This window comes from Sapajus apella, unplaced genomic scaffold, assembly GCF_009761245.1.
Source record: "Sapajus apella isolate SASKATOON/1434 unplaced genomic scaffold, GSC_monkey_1.0 scaffold20, whole genome shotgun sequence".
Lineage (NCBI taxonomy): Eukaryota > Metazoa > Chordata > Mammalia > Primates > Cebidae > Sapajus > Sapajus apella.
Genome location: NW_022436960.1, coordinates 27209156 through 27228127, shown reverse-complemented (window position 1 = coordinate 27228127; position 18972 = coordinate 27209156). Strand labels below are relative to the sequence as shown.

General features: G+C 38.9%; 1 protein-coding gene across 26 annotated transcripts in view; it reads left to right on the top strand.

Annotated features, from left to right (window-relative positions):
* Positions 1 to 18972, top strand: part of TTLL5 (tubulin tyrosine ligase like 5) — a 283926-nt gene that overhangs the window by 45857 nt on the left and 219097 nt on the right. For all 26 annotated transcript variants that reach the window (XR_004271639.1, XR_004271640.1, XR_004271638.1 and 23 more), the window contains 3 exons: positions 4909 to 5010; positions 6801 to 6892; positions 7662 to 7769. Coding sequence is in view for 23 of the 26 variants with exons in the window: in XM_032287240.1 (XP_032143131.1) it covers positions 4909 to 5010; positions 6801 to 6892; positions 7662 to 7769 (302 nt within the window). In the remaining 3 variants the exon portion in view is untranslated. The remainder of the gene's footprint in view (positions 1 to 4908; positions 5011 to 6800; positions 6893 to 7661; positions 7770 to 18972) is intronic.

Here is an 18972-nt window from a genome sequence, read left to right as displayed (position 1 = left end):
ATCTCTTGACCTCGTGATCCACCCGCCTCGGCCTCCCACAGTGCTGGGATTACAGGCTTGAGCCACTGTGCCCGGCCCTCTTCCACCTTTTCTTAGTTTGAAAGTCAAGGCCTGAAAGGTCTGTCGTGAGAACTCTCCTAAATCTTGATCTCATTAAGAGGGAGACTCAAGACTCAATCATGTAAATTTTGGCCTTCATTAGGATAAGTGCAGTCATGTAGTCGTGTGCAGCATAACAGTGGGTCAAAGAAGGACCACATAGACTATGGTAATCCCATAAGATTGTAATGGAGCTGAAAAATTTCGTTGCCTAGTGACATTGTAACATCATAACACAATGTATTACTTTTTCTATTTTTAGATACACAAATACTTACCATTGTGTTTCAGTTGCCTTCACTATTCAGTATAGTACAATGCTGTACCGGTTTGTAGCCTAGGAGCAAGAGGCTATACTATATAGGGGTATAGTGGGCCATACTATCCAGGTTTGGTCCGTGCACTCTGTGATGTTCACACAACGATGAAATTGGCCTATCAAAATGCATTCCTCAGAACATAACCCCATTGTTAAGTGACAAATGGTTGTATGTGCAAAGTTGGTCCTGGGGTACCTAGTAAAAAAAAAGTCCCCTTTAGGTTGTTAATAGACAAATTGCGTTGAAACGTCAGATGTAAAGAAGATGAAATTTGATAATACGTGGTGGTCTAAATCAAAGGTCACAAACAGAAATGCTCACAAGTACATTCACTGAAGCAAGAGTAGAGACGAGAATGGAGAGTACATGTCCATCTAAAGGCATTTCCTATTTAGTGCCAGTGATTAGTACTGGTATTGCCAGACCTGGTTTTTTAAGTGAGGCTTGAACATGTAGATTTTTACTGTGAAACAAACCGCTTTTTTTAGACTTTTTATTTTGAAACCATTTTGAACTTACAGAGTTTAAAAGCTGTAAGAATTGTATGAAAATGGTCTTTTACTCTTTGTCTAGAGATCTCATTCCAATTCTGCCAATTGTCCTAATAATTTTTTTTTAATTACAGAGGGATCCAATCAAGGATCACATTATGTTTAGCTGTCAGGCCTCTTTAGTCTCTTTCAGTCTGAAACAGTTCCTTAGTCTTTCCTTGACTTCCGTGACCTCAACATTTTTGAAGCTGACAGCCGATCGTTTTGTGGATTGTCCCTCAATGTGGGCCTGTCTGATGTTTTCTCATGAAGAGACCTAGGTAATGCATTTGGGGCCAGAATACCACAAAAGTGATACTAATTCTTCTCATTGCATTATATCTGATGGCACATGCTAGTCATTTAGTGGCGTTTGACCACTTGTTTTAGGTGGTATCTATTAGATTCTTCCACTGTAAATTTATATTGTCTTACCCTTTGTAATTAGTATTTTAAAAGGAGATACTTTAAATCATGTAAAATTTCATTCTTCATCTCATTTCTCATTTTTAATAAAAATCTATTGCTTTTTCTTGCCTTAATGAATTATTGCTATAAGAGCTGCCAAATGCTGATTTTCTAATTCTGTCATAACTTTTATTTTTTGGCATTTTTTCTATAAGAACTTTCTCTTCTCATTTATTTATTCATCTGTTTATTTATACCAATACAGACTGAAGCATTCCGATTATATTTAATGGGTTATAATTCTTTACTATCACGATTTATTTTGATGTGCAAATTGTCCCAGATTTGGCCAACAGGAGCTCTCTCAAGCTGGCTTTGTGTCCTTTTGACATGTCTTCATCATTCTTCGAGCACAAGATGTTTCAGGCTCATCTTGTTCTTTCTGTATTCTGGCCCTGGAATCAACCATGTCTCCAAGGAGCACTGGTTGCTTTTTTGTGGAGTATAGTATTTAGAAATCAGTATCTGGGTGCTAGATATGCTCATTGTTCTGGAGCATCTCTGCTTCAGATCCTGGCAGTGAACAGACTTAGGAAATTATGTATATGTATATATGTACATACACACATGTACACCTGTATTTCTATATCTGTCTCTGTGTTGAAAAGCGGAAGTTCATACAGGTACCCACAATTCTGGTTCAAAACTACAGAGTTCCTTCTCGTTTTTCACTTTTCATATTTTAAAATCTCTTCTCCAACAGCAGGAAATCTGGCTCCTGATATCTTTAACATATTTATTTATTTGCTCAATTCCTTTGTATGTAGCCAGTTTCCTGACCCTACCGGGCCACTGTCCCACTCAGATGCCCTTTTTGTATGGATTTAGACCCCGATTAGGTGGCCACCCTGCTTAGAAAACCTCCATCTGCTTCTGGCTGACTTACCATCCTACTCACCATCTTTCTTTTTTTGTTTTTCTGTTTTGTTACTCATCATCTTCCTCATGTGGGCCCTGGCTACCACTGGGCTGCAAGAAGGAAGGTCTGATTTTTATATGTTGTTCAGGTAATTGAGGTTTAAAAGAAAAAATAAAAAAGCTTTTGTAGGTTAATCAGAACTTGACCAGTAGGTCAGATTCAAGACTAGTGTGACCTCTGGTCTAGACAATAAAGGAGAAAATAGTGATCAGATGATGATGATGGCTTATTTAATATGGATTTCAGTGTGAGCTATATGCTCGTACTGGGGTAGGAGGAAAGATGAGCGCACACACCTTTTCTCTACATGGTGTATGTTCCCCACTAGACTAAGGGAGATATGGGGTGGAGCACTTTCACCCACCAGGGGAACTTTTCCTTGAAGCTTTTTTGTTTTACTTTAATTTTTGCTTCCTTCTGCTTCTTACACTCAATTTAGAATTCCACACATTGATATTAGTAATCTTATCCTTGCTGGGGTTCAGAATAAAATGCTCCAGTGAAAAGGAAGATTAGGAAGAAGAAACATGACTTTTTTTTTTAGGTGTGCTGCCCTCTTGAATAAAAGAGTATAGGAATGACAAATGTGTTGGCACCAGATTCCAACTCACCACAGACTTTTGTCAGGCTTTTCGTGTTGACCGAGTTAGATCAGGTACTTGTAGTAACTACAAGAGATAAAAAGCCTCTTTTTCTGAGGCAGAAGCTTTCCCTGCCTTCTAACTCATTATTCTTTGAGGGGAGAGGATGGCAGGAGGGATGTCACCTTGAGATAATGTCTGGCTGAGGCAGGCAGCCTCTGTGGGGGCAGCATGGGCCCCCTTCGTATCTCACAAGAATTCAGAGAATGACTGTCTTCCTCTTGCTTGGACAATCTGTCGGAGGAAGATTGTGATGCATAGGCAAGGGTTTACTCACCAGGGCACTGGGGTATGACATGGCCAGAAGTTAAGTGATAACTACTGGAAGTTTCTAGAAAATCTGGGGTCCTTCTCAAGCATAGATGTAATGCTCATCAAACTATTGTCTTTCAGTCTGGTGATCATTTTCTCTTTGTCCACATCCTTTTTCCTAGCCCCATGTTTGTTTATTTCACTTTTTTGGGTTTGGGTTTTTTTTTTTCCTTCTTTTCACTTTTCTTTCTTTGGCTCTTATATATTCCTGGTACAGGGAATTAGGGAGTGGAGATAGTGGGTGGGTGAGAAGAAACAGAGAAGAGGAAAATTTTTAAATGCTGACCTTTAATGTGGTAAAAATTCATGTTGACTTCATAGTCTGAGTAAGCATATGTAAATAATTTGTTAATCATATGAAAATAAACTTGTGGCCTTCTTTTTTATTTTCACACACTTGGATCTGCCTCTTGGGAAAACCACTGTAGTGAAGGGTGATATGGTTACAATGGTATGTAAACAGGGGTTGATATTTACCATAACCATTCGCCTTGAGTGTCCTTTTGTTGATATTGAGCATCACTGGAAAGTTTTCTCTTTCCCTGGTTACTTCCTTTAGAGGCATATATATTTTATACTTTGGTCTTCTTTTGACAATGGTCCAGGATATCAAATTGCTACCCTGTTTTCGGTGGGATCCATGTTTAATTCCTCTTTCTTTTGCCTTCATTCCAGATTCAGGACTAAGTCTCTTGCACTGTGCCCATACTTTTTGCTGTTTTGCTTTGTCTGCTGTTCATGCTGTCATTATTTATTCTTTTTAAATGAGCATTACGGCTCAGTTCTAGTTTATGGATGTGAGCTCTAAGCCTATATATAGCTGTGCTGTCCGTTTTTCTTTCTGCTTAAGTATTTTTTTTTTCCTTGAATGCTATAGTACCAGGCACTGTGTGGGCCCTCAGTAGGTGTTTCTGTTGCCCAGGCTGGAGTGTAGTGGTGTGATCACAGCTCACTGCAGCTTCTGTCTCCTGGGCTCAAACAGTCTTCCTGCCTTAGCCTCCCAAGTAGCTGGGACTATAGGCACACACCACCATGCCTGCTTAACTTTTTAATTTTTTGAAGAGAGAGGGTCTTGCTATGTTGCCTATGCTGGTCTCAAACTCCTGGGCTCAAGCAATTTTCCTGCCTCAATTTCCCAAAGTGCTGAGATTACAGGCATGAGCCACCATGCCCAGCCAGTTGCTATTTCTTGACCAGTGAATGCCCCGTCTTTCACAGTGTCCTACACACAGTTTCCCACGTTGTAAATAGCTGTATTTTTAATTTTCGTTCTTCCTGTTGGTGTAATGTTCTATATAAGAGAAGCAGCGTCTTGTTGTGATTAAGTATGGGTTTTGGAGTTGGTGTGATCTTGAACAAGTTACTTAATAGGTCACATTTAGTTTTTGCATCTATTTTTCAACTTGGAGACAATATTATCTACTTCATAGGGTTGCTTTAAGAATTGAATTAAGTGTGACATTATAAAACATTTAGCATGGAAGTTAGTTAAGTAAGCACTCAGTATTTGTTAGATAATGATGTTCCCCTCCTTTATTATTATCTCGTTGATCCTCTGTTCCAGCCTGTATTTCCTTGAAACTCTGTTCCTGGCATTTAACCTGTTTCCCTTCTATCAGGTTTGCAACTGTGCGATATGATCAAGGAGCCAAGAACATTCGGAATCAGTTCATGCATCTGACAAACTACAGTGTGAACAAGAAGAGTGGAGACTACGTCAGGTACTGGCTGTGTCTGAGCCAGATGTCAGAGGTGCCAGTCTCAGATGTGGGTGTTGTAGACGTGGAAGGGTAGTATGTGGCACTGGAGGATAACTTTACATTAATGTCCATGTAACATTTATGCAAAGCTGTCAGTCATATAGTGTTGAGGCATATCTCCTGCTGCTTCTCCATTGCCTCCCCAGTTAACGGTGTCACCTTTCTCTATCAAAATATGCCTTCACAAGTTTTTCTTCCTCATTGTCTTCCCTCACTTGACTTAGGGATGGGAATTTAATGGGCCTATGGAACATTTTAGTACTTAAGAAATGAGGTCATTTCAGTGCGTGGCAAACCTGTCAATAGCTTAAAAATGTCTGTACCCTTTGACCCTGCCACCCCTCCCTCAATTCCATATCTAGGAACTTATCTTAAGAAATAAAAGATGTACATGCAGGATCAGTGATAAGAATGTTCACTGTTGTATATTTGTAGGTGGAAAAAGCAGGTTACCAGAAGATAGCACATGCAACTTAATTTCTTGCTTGAATATATGAGATATCTAAAGCTGCTTATTTTTGCTGAGGGCGTAGGGAAAAAAAGACCAGAATTAATCCCGAAGTGTTAACTTAGCTTAACCATAGTGGGTAGGATTGTGAGTGGGTGATTTTTATTTTCTTCTCTGTACTATTATGTATTTTCTGAATTTTTCTAAAATACATACTAGAAATCAAGAAAAAATAAAGGAAAAAATTAAAGAAAGAAATGACGCCATCCCAGAAAAGGATTCAGTAGAAGGGAGTACCAGCCCAGTTGTGTGGAAATACTCTTTTTGCTCTGTTTTCTTTCATCCCGATAATTTTGCCAGAAAGTGGAAAAGTAGAAAAGAAACCCAAACGGTTACTATCTACTCCGACTAAAATTAGGTTCCTACCAGGTCCAAGGAAAGAAAGAAAGGAATCTGGAAGTGATAGAATAGTTACTGGTTACCGAAGCTATGTAGGTTTCATCAAATATCCTGTGAGCAGCGTTCGAACTGATTGAAGAGATCATACCTTCATTGTGAAAGATGAGGAAAGGCACAACTGGTGGAGAGTGGGATGGTGGTAGGGAGTGAGGGGACAGCTGCAAAACACAGGTTGCAGATTGCAGGGCTCTTGCAGCATTCATGGGAGGCTGTGCCATTTGCCATTCTGCTGCCATAGCAGTAGTGTACCTCCTCACTCTTTACTGTCACTCCAGTGCACTCTCCCTTCAGTGATACCTCAGAAAATATCAAGAAAAGCTGTATCTACTTCCAAAAAGGAGGGAGCCTTCTTCAGATGCCAAAGCAAGTCTATGTGGGGTTAGTTCATTAGCATGCTGCACTAGATTAGCTCACTCACCCATCCCAACTCAGTTCTGTTCTGAAAATGGTGTCAGAGGTTGTTTTGTGGACTCAGGTGACATTCGCCACAAAGGTTAGGTCTCTGTCCCCAAACATTTCTGTTAATTTATTGTAACCATTCTTAGATTTGTTTACCTTCCTTCACACATTGCTTCCACCCTTTCTTGATGCTTAATTGTTTAGTTAAGAAAGAATTTGCCTTCCTCTTCTCCACCCTCTTGAAAAAAGGCAAACTATTGCATTTTCATTTCCATTGAAGAAATGGGTATGAAGGGACACATGACAGAAAGGATCAAGTAAAAGTAAGTGGAAGTCAGCAAAATAAATTAAAAAAAAAAAAACTTGATAAGAAGACTGCAAAGAATCTTGTTATTATAGCAAGCCTAGTTACATTATGTGACTTTGATTCATTAATTTGTTTTAGTTGTGATGATCCGGAAGTGGAGGATTATGGAAACAAATGGAGTATGAGTGCTATGCTTAGGTACCTGAAACAAGAAGGCCGAGATACAACCGGTGAGCACTGGGCCTTTTTCCTTCTTGACTTCTCTTCTTTGGGTAACTTTATCATTGTCTCTTGCCAGGAATCATTTTCTCTTACTTTGATAGTGTTGCTGAGATGGGATGATTGTCTTTGGTGTTACTCTTTCCTGCAGTTGATAAGCTGGGGAACAGGTTTTCCATTACCCCCCAAATCCCTGTTGTAATGTTTCTGGTCCGAAAGGCATAACTTTCTCCTTTAATCCTTAGTGAATTTACCCTTCTTGAATGTTGAACTGCTGCTAAAATACTGTCAGCTTTTTATATAACAAATTGCTTGTCTTCATATTGGCCCCAAGTTTTGAGTTTTCTAAGTTAATCTCTCTCATTCATGTTGCTGCCTTGGAGAATGGGCACTGTTTGAGCACAGGGCTTCAGATCAAAATGGACACAACTGCTGAGCCTTGAGCAGAATGGGAAACTGCATTCCAAAAGAGACTGTCTCCATTCACAAGGGAAAGGGTCATAGGGGAAGTGTGAGACGGGAAGTGAGGCTCCTCTTCCATTGTATGTCCGTCTTTTGTCATGAGAGGCCACCTGAGGGTATCCCTTGGCACCTATTCTTGACTGTGCTGATCTGTTTACAGATATGCCTGCCTCCATCGCACCCATTCAGAAGTCTGCCATATAGAGACTTTTTTGAATGTGCACACATGCTTTTATAATTATATTGTTACCTGGAATCCAGTTCCTGCTAATCCATGTATTTTGGTATTGAGTCTGAAATTAAAATTTTTTTTTTCAGCATTGATGGCCCATGTGGAAGACCTGATCATTAAGACTATAATCTCTGCTGAACTAGCTATTGCTACTGCCTGTAAAACCTTTGTTCCTCATCGCAGCAGTTGTTTTGGTAAGGAAACTCAAGAAGCTTAACATGTTTTATGAAGAGTGTCTTGGGAAGTTGGATGGGATTCTGGGGTAGAGAGGCTTAGTGATTCTATAGCAGTAAGGGTATATGATGGACTTCGTTTCTTTCTAAGCTCATGTAGCATATGAAGAGCCTACTAAGAGGCCAATAGTGAGCTTGGTCGGAAGTCCCCCGAGGAATAACTAGCTTTCTGTGGGAAGCAGGGATTGGAACGAAAGTGTTGGTCTTTGTCAGAATGTAGTCAGAAAAAAGTCTGCAACGGACTGTACAGGAATCCAACTCTAACAAATATATTCCAGAGCTCCTTGGCAGCCAGACTGGGAACAGTTCCAAGAAGCTCTGGCTGGTACCAGTATGTGCTTTCTCCCATTTTCCGATGACTCCTCCTTTTTGTTTGAATCTTTTTTTCTAGTGGGTTCCTCCCCCTCCTCTCTTTCTCCCCATCCTCTTCCACTTTCTTTTCTTTCTCTTCCTCTTCTCCTCTTCTTCTACTCCACCTCCAACTCCCTGGCTGCACAGAGTAGGAATAAACAGTTCAGTTCACAACTACTGGATCAAGAGATGTTACCTACTGACCTACTAGCTGTGATGGTAGCACTGAGGGTGCCTGTGGACGTTGCTTCCTATGTGGAAATGAACGGGTTTGTGATTGCCAGTGTGAATGTCTTTAAAGTCACATAGGCTTTTGGCGGTGTTAGGCAGTCAAATACACTGGGGTCTTTGATGGGGAGGATGATTAAAGTGTGGTGTGGAGTAATACAGGTGGTAAGGATATATGAGACTCATGGCTTGCTTAGAAGGCAGGATAACAGGGAAATAAAGAACATGGGTTTTAGAGCCTGACAGCCTTAGTTTGTAACCATGTATATCCCTGTTTAGTTTTGTGATTTTCAGCAAGTTACTCTAATCCTGTTTCCTCAACTATAAAATGGCAGTAATGATGGTGTCTACCTCCTGAGAATACCATGAAGATCAAATGAGATGATGCATGCCATGCACTTGACACAGTGTCTGGCCTTTACATTGTACTCAATAAAAATTATTTTTTATTTTTATAATTAGACATTATAATTCTTGATCTTTTTAACAGATTATCATAACAGCCTATATTTGAGGGGCACTAAACAAAGCGAATTGTTGAGATTGAATAGAAGATGGTAGATAAATCAGGACCTAAAATTATATGGGAAAAAAAGAGGTTGCAATGTGTTTTTTAAAATCCATATCTTATCATGTCTTCTAAAATCCTTAAGGGGTTCCCTAGGCTTAAATTGTATAATAGAAACTTGATGTGACCTGAAAGGCTTCTAAGGTAACTCAGGTAATTCTTCTAGAATTCCATTTCTCCTCTTGTACCTTATAATCCAAGTGTACCATACTATACTTCTGAGTACTCTGTGCTTTTGGGCCATTGTGTGAGTTCTGCTGTTTGGCTCGAAAACTCTCCTTCTGTCTCTGCCTTGCATGCTTTCATTTCTTTTCTAAGGTTTAGCTCCACATTGCCTCCTCCCTCATGCTGTTCTTTTTTTTGAGACAGGGTCTTGCTCTGTTGCCCAGGGTGGAGTACAGTGGCATGATCACATTTCACTGCAGCCTCCATCTCCTGGGCGCAAGTGATCCTCCTGCCTTAGCTTCCTGAGTAGTTGGGACTATAAGCATGTGCCACCATGTCTGGCTACTTTTTTAAAAAATACTTTTGTAGAAACGTGATCTCACTATGCATTGTACTGTTCTGTGCTTGTTCCATCATGCCCTTCTCCTATCACATCATGATGTTTTGTTTATACATATACTTCCTCCAGAGTCTCGTAAGTTTATTTTCTTGAATTCTTAATAGTAAATGTGTCCCTTCTTCCCATCTCACCCTATTTCTGCCAAACCAGAGCTTTCAACATTTCTCTCATCCCCTTTTTAAATTCTTTTTGTTTTGTTTTAGAGACAGGGCCTTGTTGTTGCCCAGGCTAGAGTGCAATGGCACAATCATTTTTTAGCTCACTGCAGCCTTGAACTCATGGTCTCAACTGATCCCCCTGCCTTGGCCTCCCCAAACACTGGGCTTACAGGCATGAGCCACCAAACCTGGTCCTTTTCTTGCTCACTGCCTCTGCACCTGTTTTACCTTGTGTCTGAAATACCTTTCTTACGTTACTTTATGTAACAGATTACAGACATCTGTCAAGACGAAGTCAAATATCAATTCTTTAGTGATTTTTTTTCTAATGTTCCCAGAATTAGCCTGCCCTGCCCCTATACCCCCAGCACTCTGTTGGTAACTTTGCAATAGTATCTGCATGGTGTCTGGTATTCATGTGTGTATCTGTCTCCTATCGCTGACTGGAAGCTCCTTGAGGACAGTAACAATGTCTCCATCAGTTCTGGCCCTACCATGTGTGGCAGCACTTTTTTTTTTTTTAAAGTCAGCTAGGATCTCACTATGTTGCCCAGTCTGACCTTGAATTCCTGGGCTCAGAGGATCCACCTGCCTCAGCCTCCTTAGTAGCTGGGACTACAGGTGTATCCACCATGCCCAGTTGCATGTCAGCATCTTTTGCTCTTAGAGGATGTTCAGGAAATGCTTGCTGAATGAGTAATTGGTACTTGCTTTAATTGCCTTTTGGTGACCTGACAATAGACTTCCCAATGGATCTGTTTTGGTAATGGCCTAGAACTCTTAGAATTATTGCAAACTGCTTGAGGATGGGGATGGGGGGTTGGGACTAGGAACATAACTCCAACTTCCAAAATCTCATTAGATTTAAATAATAAATAAAGGTTTATTTTCTACATCTACTTGGCTCTTATATGAGGGTAAATTTCTGATATCCCTTGCTGTAAAAATCTTTGTTCTGAATAGTTAATTATAAAATCTTTCTGAATGTTTCCTTTTCTTTTTTGTTTTATAACTTGATTGCTTTTTGAAAGCTTGGGAGCTTCGTTATCAAGCTTAATGCTAATAGAATGTTCCGACATGAAAGAAGCTGTGACTTTCTCTGACTCAGTGAAATACCCCTTAAGTCCATTTCATCAGCCATGGATCTCCTTTCTTCCTCCCTATTTGTGTTCAGTTTTAATAAACTGAGTGCATCTGGAGTTTTTTAAGTTGTTGACTATCTTCTTGGCTTTTGTGGTTCTAATTCCACTTCCTGTCAGCCCTGGGATTTTGTGTGCTTCATTAACCTCATCCCATCAGATATGATTTTGTATACGTGTGTATATTTATGTGAGTCTCTGCCTCCCACTGACTCCTAACTTCCCCTGGGGTTTAAGTTACAAGGAATAAGCTAGTTCCCCCCCCCCACCCCCACATTTATTTTAGAGTAAACAGGAATTGAAAGCTTCCCAGAAGATTTTTGGCTTAAACAGAGCATTAGTGCTTTTAGGGGAAACCAACAGACCAGACATAGGGTTCACTATATTCTTTTGGTGGTTGTTTCTGTCCTTCCATCTTATGGATCTCTGCCAGGGGCATTCCCTTACTATCTCAGTGTTTGTCTCCTATGATTTCTTTCCTATTCTAACACCTGTAATGTTCAACCATGTATGTTTCCAGGTATTTTCAATATCCCATCCTATTTGTTTATTTTTATATTTAACTTTTCTTCATTTCCTGCTGTGAGCAAGTCATAGGTTAGCCTTTCAGCAGGTATTGATATCAAGTTTGTTCTTCTCAAACCAAATTTTGTGTAGGATGATATATGTACATATACCTGCATTGCACTATTAGTGTTTAAATGTAGACTTGGGAACCTATGCAAACTACCTGAAACTTTGTCATTTAATGCTTTTTCCTAGATATGTACACCTGGTAAGGACCTTAGAGAATAATTAGTTCAGATATAGAAATTGAAACCCTGAGAAATGAAATCTTGTCCCAAGTTCTAGAACCAGTGAGTTAAATAACTCAGGTCAAAATGACTGAGCTTGGTTGGATCAGTGGGGCTTCAGAATATGGGTTTTGGCAATCATGTTGATCATAAGACTTTTAATTTGTAGAATTTTTGTTGCCTCCCTCAATAAGACAGATTTTTTACAGTCTAATTTTTACTGGCTTCCAAGATCGTGAAAACATGTTACCATGTGAAATAATATGCTTAAACAGCAATTCTTTAAATATGCTTAGGAAATTGACATTGTGAGATACAACTGGCTATGAGAATAGCTTTTTGACCAGTTGAAGAAAAACAGCCCAGAACAACAGGATGTTAGCTGTTCTTTAAATATGTTGCTGCTGACAGTGGTTTTATCTGTGTGTGAGCATGGCTGAAGTCATGGGCCGTGACCCAGGCCTGGGGTCATGGAGACAAGTTGTGGGGCCACTTGTAGAACTGATCAGCCTGGTCTTGTTCTGATCAGAGCCCAGTGACGTGTTGCTCAGGACCAACCATGTCCAGTACCCCTCTCTGCTGAACAAAATCTGATTTGGTTTTCTACTGCTATCATTCTTGGCCATTTCACAGGGTAGCCTGAGGTTCTTATAGGGAGGGTATCCATAAATAATTGTTGGAGGAATGAAAGCAGGCAGTGTACATTCCCCAACAATGTAAACTACTTGTGCACCAACAGAAAAAATAATGAAAGTCATCAATCCCTTCACTTTTTGAGATAATCTCCTTTTCTGGTTTATCATATGCTCCTGTTTAGATGGGAAAGGAAGTTTACTACGAAAGAAACTTATGTAGGAATTATCTACTGTTTATCAAGCAAACGTCGGTTATTTTCTTAATTTAGTTTCACTGGTTATTTCTTTTTAGTCTTCAACAATTTTCGTTGGTGTTATCCATGTTTTATAGGCATGGAAAAAAGATTCAGAAAGGTTAAATAAGTTTTCCTAGGTCACGCAGCTTATAAATGGCAAAGCCAAATTTGGGAGCCAGGTCTCTCTGGTTCCTTCTCCACCCACATAAAGACATGTCCTTATGAGTCCGGCTACTTTTGGCATGCCCCATATCCTGGATTCTCCCTCTGTTCTCCTGTAACTAGATCTCAGGAAAAATGATATCATCCTTTCTAGCAGATCAGGCCTGAAAAAGGGCACCCTTTCTGCTGTAGTTAAGAGTGCCTAGTCCTAGACACTCCTTTTAAATCTACCTTTACATCTGGTAACCAGATAGCATATTGAATTATTGGACTAGTTAACAAATTGGCTGTGGGCATTTTCTTTTCATTTTCTTGTGGGTCGGCTTTTTTCCAAAATTCTCCTTCTGGACTCCATATAAAGACTTCCTCTTCAGCTTTTCAATTCGAATCCAAAGCCAAGGTAAAAAGAATTTCCTGCATACAATCGCATTTCAGTGACAGTGAGTTCTGGCTAATGTCAGCACTTTCCATTGCCTCAGGGACTACAGCTTCAGCTGGGACTTTATTTCTGGGGAGAGTTAGTGGATTGATCCAAAATTAGTGGTGTGACATGTTTAGTAATCTGTTAGGCCTTGGACGGATTATTATTTTCTTAAGAAAATCTTTCTATCCCTCTCTCTTCCTAAACTATCTTTTATCAGGTTTTTCCTTAATATATCTTTAATATGTAAAGTTCTTCCTAAGAATCTCTCTTATTTTCTTTATGATTGGTGGCTTTATTACAAATATTTCAAGTCTTGTCATCAAGGTTGTTTTGTAGGCAATGTCTGCAAATTATTTTGTCTTTCCCAAAAACAGTGCATTGTCTTTCACTTAACTATTTTTTCTTTTTTTTTCTTTCATTATTTCTCAGTTATTTTCTATGTACTAGTTATGGTGCAGGCTACTTGGAATACAACAATGAATGAGACATGGACCCTGCCCTCAAGTGATAGGAGCAGACATGAAGTGATAAATGACAATACAGGGGGTATAAGTGACTCAAGTGCTCTTGGAATATATAAGAGTTACTAGTTATGCCTAGGGGATCCACAGAAAGCCATTTTTCATAGGGGGAATATAATCTACAACATACAGTGTCATGACAGGATGTGATATTTTTTTAAATGGTGAGCAGTATGACTAGATAGAGTGTGCATAGAATGGGGGAATAGGAGATACAGTTATGGAGGTGGATTAGGGCCAGATTATAAAGAATTGACAAGTTTAAATTCATCTCATATCTAACAGACAGCCACTGGAGGTTTTTGAGCAGGGGAGCGATAGGATTATTATTATTTTCCTTTAACTTTTATCATAATTTGATCCAAAGCTTAGGATAACAGAATTACAATAAAGGGAATATGGTACATTACTAGCAGTGACTGACTTAAAATCTTCTTGGGCCATTTCATTGCCTATCTCTATGTGACTGTTAAGTTTGTTTTTTTAAGAAAGGTATAATTCTGATGGCCTTGAAGAATGGACTACAGTTGGGAGAGGCAAGTGCTTGGGAATGACTAAGGTGGTAAGAGGTATGCAGTGATAATATATGCTTACTATGTGACCCAGCAATCCCACTTATAGGTATTTTCCCAGGAGAATCGAAACCATATGTTTATTTGAATACCTGTACACAGATGTTTATGGCAGCTTTATTAATAATTGCCAAAAATTGGAAACAAATGTCCATCAACTGTTGAATGGATAAATAAGTTGTGGTGTGTCCATATAATGGAATGCTGCTCAGCTATAAAAAGGAATGAACTGCATTATTGGTATGTGTAACAACATAGATGAATCTCAAAAGCACAATGCTAAGTGAAAGAAGCCAGTCTCAAGAAACTACATATTACATTAATTTAATTTATTTGACTTTCTGGAAAAGGCAGAAAGCAGACAAAAATAAGATCAGTGGTTGCCAAGGGTGAGAGTGTGACTGGAGAAGGGGCTCAAGGGAATGCATTTGGTAAAATTGTCCTATATTTTATGGTGGTGTTGGACAATTGCATATATTTGTCAAAGCTCACCAAAATGTACACTTTAAAAGGGAGAATTTATTGTATGTAAATTATACATTGATAAACCTGCCTGGAAACAAAAAACAGTGATAGATGGATGAATCTCAGAAACATGCTAGATGAAAGAAACCAGAGTAAAAGAGTATATACCATATGATTCCATTTATATGGAATTCTAGAATAAGCAAAACTAATCTATGGTGAAAGAAATAAGACTAGTAGTTGTCAGCGATGGGGGAAAGGGCAGGGTACTTACCAGGAAACAGTACAATGGATCCTTTTGCGGGTGATGGAAACATTCTGTGTGGGTTGATGGGCGTGTGCGTTACATGGGAATGTCCAATTATCAAGACTTGTCAAGTTGTACATGTAGATCTAACCATTTCAATCATATGTAAATTATACCACAAAAGGGAATAGAGAAGATTAAAGAGAAAGAAACTGGCCGGGCGTGGTGGCTCACGCCTGTAATACCAGCACTTTGGGAGGCTGAGCCGAGTGGATCACCTGAGGTCAGGAGTTTGAGACCAGCCTGGCTAACATGTAGAAACTCCATCTCTATTAAAAATACGAAATTAGCCAGGCATGGTGGCTCCTGTTTGTAATCGCAGGTACTTGGGAGTCTGAGGCAGGAGAATCGCTTGAACCTGGAAGGTGGAGGTTGCAGTAAGCCAAGATCTCGCCATTGCACTCTAGCCTGGGAGACAAGAGTGAAACTCCATCTAAAAAAAAGAAAAAAGAGAGAGAGAGAAACTAAAGAGAAAGATTGAAGACAAAGAAAGAGAGATAGAGATTTGGTGATATCTTATATTTGGGAGGTGGTAGAAGAGTGTTTCTAGTTTGGAGTCTGGTGGATGGGGATACCATTCTCCAAGATAAAGAATAATAGCAAACCAAATAGTTTTGGGGAAAGAAAACAAGGGCTATTTTGTTGAGTGCTGAATGCCTATGGAATATCCTAGTGAACATGTCCAGAAGGAAATTTGAATTATGGATTTGGTGTCCAGAAGACACTTGGCTAAAGATGTGATTTGAATATCATCATTATCATCATATTAATTGTGGCCAGGAGAATACATGAGATTGCCTAAGGAGAAAAGTAGAATTGAGAAGAAAGGAGACCTGAGAATGTCACCCTGAGCAAACCTACCATTGAATATCTGGATAGAAGAGAAGGAAGGAAAGGAGGAAGAAAATCAGAAGAGAGCAGTGTCCTGGAACCCAAGGGAGAAGAAAGCTCCAATAAGTGAGGGATGGTCATCAGTTTCAGATATTTGGGCTGAGCAATAAGGTAGCCTTTGGTGATCATATTGAGGATAGTCAGTTATTAGAGTAAGAGCAGAAGCAAGTTCCTATGGGCTGGGAATAAACAGATATTAAGAAGTTCAGATTGCTAAGTGTAGATTGCTTTTTCAAGGAACTGTATTAAAGAGGTAGGGAGCTAAGTTTGCTTTGGTTTGGGGCTGAAGGAAATATTTTTTACTGAGGAAAATTGTCCTGGGGAAATGTTCCATAAGGCATAGCAATAGTCCTTTGAAAATAGTTGCTTTTCTGTCATAATAAAGACAACACAGAGAAACAAAAAGAGAGGAGCTGTCAGAACTGGAAAAGCCCAGCTTGCTCGTACCCATTCATGACAGGAACGCTGGTGTATCTCATTGTGGGTACTGAATTTTTGAAATTCTCGTTACTGCTGCCAAAACACACAACATTAAAAGATAAGGAAGTTTATTATGCTTAGCACAACCTACCTCTTTAAAAATCTTTATAATGTCCATAGAAAATACCAAATACTAATCATAAGTTTAAAAGTTTCTTATGAAGACTCTAGTAGCCTGCCAGGGACCCAAATTATTTTTCTTAAGCTGAATTGATCATGTTCAAAGAGGAAAACCGTATATAGAAGCTATCTTTCCATCCCATTCCTCTCCCTAATGCCAGCCTTTGAGGTGAACTGGGTTTTGCATTATGTTATAATGCTGTCACATACTGGTATATATTTCTTCCTCAACTCTTAAATGATAGTAAGTCCAAGACTGGTGCATGTAAAGATGTAGTTAGATTTGAGGCTTGATTTTTTTAGTTTAGGTACCCTTTCCATAGAGGTTATTTAGCATTAACAGGATTTAGTCATCCAAATGAAAATTAATTTAGCTCTGTAAAGGGTGTTTTCTCTCTAGGTCATTTTCTTCCCTCATATTTCCCAAAATATTGGTTCTCAGCCTGTCAACTGAGATTCTTGGAATTTGCCTCTGATTTGGGGAAATGGTTAAGCAAATGTGTAGCTGCTTAATGCAGGATATTTAAATAGTGGGTTTCATTGATTGTTAGTCTGATTTGAATATATCTTCATTTGTAGCTGATTCTGCAAACCTGATCACTGTGTGCATCAATCATTATTTTCACCCTGTTCTTCTTACTATTATTAATATTACCACTTTATGAAACAGTTGAATCCTGTGCTTCAGCTTTTAAACAATGAATAGAATGTTATTTTTCTTCAATCAGATGTTATAGTCTCTCTTGCATATATAAAATGTTAATGTGGACTTGCAGATTTTACAAGTAGATTTTCCTTTTAAATGCCTTATTTAGTGCTATATCAAAAATGATTTTTCTCAGGTTAAAGGGGCAATATTTTACAAGATTACTGAAGATAAGATCAGCTATTCAGAAGAATGTATTAGCTGTTAAAAGCTATGAATTCATTACCAAAAGAAGATAGGTGAAATCTCTTCTGTTTCTTTACATTTTAAAGTATAGATAATATATAAATTTTGTATAGTTACTTGAAGGGGAATCCCATCTCAAACTCTAGTATAGTTTGTGATGATCTCTGCAAATTAAATGGAATCCCATATAATTACTATGGAAGTCAACTCATTCATGGAAACTTCTCCCTAGAAGATCTTAGAATATGCATGCCTGAGTTCTTACTGCCATATATATGTAAATAGCATGCAGATATTGACAAACAGTGATTAATAAAGAGGCCAAAGGAAATCAAAGGGTGCTCAAGAAATCTCAGAGAGAAAAATGGTTTCCCCAAATTCCAGTAGAATCATGTAGACATGATGTAGAATTATGGGGACAACTAGGTCTCCAGATTCCCATTCTAGAATTCTTAATACCTCATGTAACTTCAGACTTCCTGTGTTCTAGAAGAGTTTTTTGGAGCCATCTTTTTAGGGTCTATTTTTCTGTTTTCTGAGAGTATTGAGAAATTTTAAAAATCCTACTTGTAGCAAGGAAATTTGTATCAGAATTAATTTCTGAAAAATACTTGGTTGTGTTCTGTGGGTGTGAGGTCTGGCCAGTGACCTCTGATCAGACAGTAAGGAAGATAGTGTGGTAGTGTTTATTCCTAGAGAAAAAACGTAAGCAGTTTTTTTGAGGGCCACAGGATGGGATGTTTAGGAGTGATGTTTTATATGTATTTGTATATGTGTGTATACATACACACACACACACACACACACACACACACACACACACACACACACACACACACACGACTGTACACTTCTGTGATTTTTGTAGAGAAGTTCTCATTAATAATAATATGAAGGGTTCCATAGTTAACCTTTCATACCTGAACTTGTTAAATGACACTAGGCGTTCTGGAAGGAAAACCTGCTCCTAAGTCTTGCTTTCTCTTTGCAACAGTTGGGAAGGTAGAAGAAGAGAATCAATACAGAATCCAAAAACTTGATCTCTGGCTCCCACCCTTAAATAATGTTAGTTGTGCAAGATAGCTTGTCACACCTGGGCTCTGCTACCACTGGCTTTCTCTTTTCCTGTCTTTTGGTTCTTCTTGGGGCAGTGTGTTTTATTTTCTGTCGTCAAAGGGAAATTGAAACTCTAGGAGAGGGGAAAGAATAAATACATTTAGATGTCTTCTTCACCTAGGTTGCAAAAACAATATCTTGGTTTAAGAAAATGTGATGGCAGGATTCTAGAGAAATGACTTCAGGAGATGTTTCTGTGTTCAGAGTTGGCAGGGAGGGGTTGGGGGAGGGGAATTCAGAGCAGGCCTAAAGCAGCATTGGTGTTTGTTGCACCTATTTCATTCTATTTTCCTTTTTTTTTCTTTTGCCCGTAAGCACAGCAGAATCGTATTAGTTAACTATTCTAGAGTCAGGTCACTTTCTACGTAGGACTTAGGAACATCAATAGACAGTGCATGATAAAAACAGTGGAATTGTATAGCATTGTTTTCTTATTATCCTAGAACTTGATTAATTTCTCTTGAACTTGAAAGATACTTGGAAGATTCTTGAAAGGTTCTCTGTTTCTACTTCCACTTACTGCTTATACTCAGTGAGTTT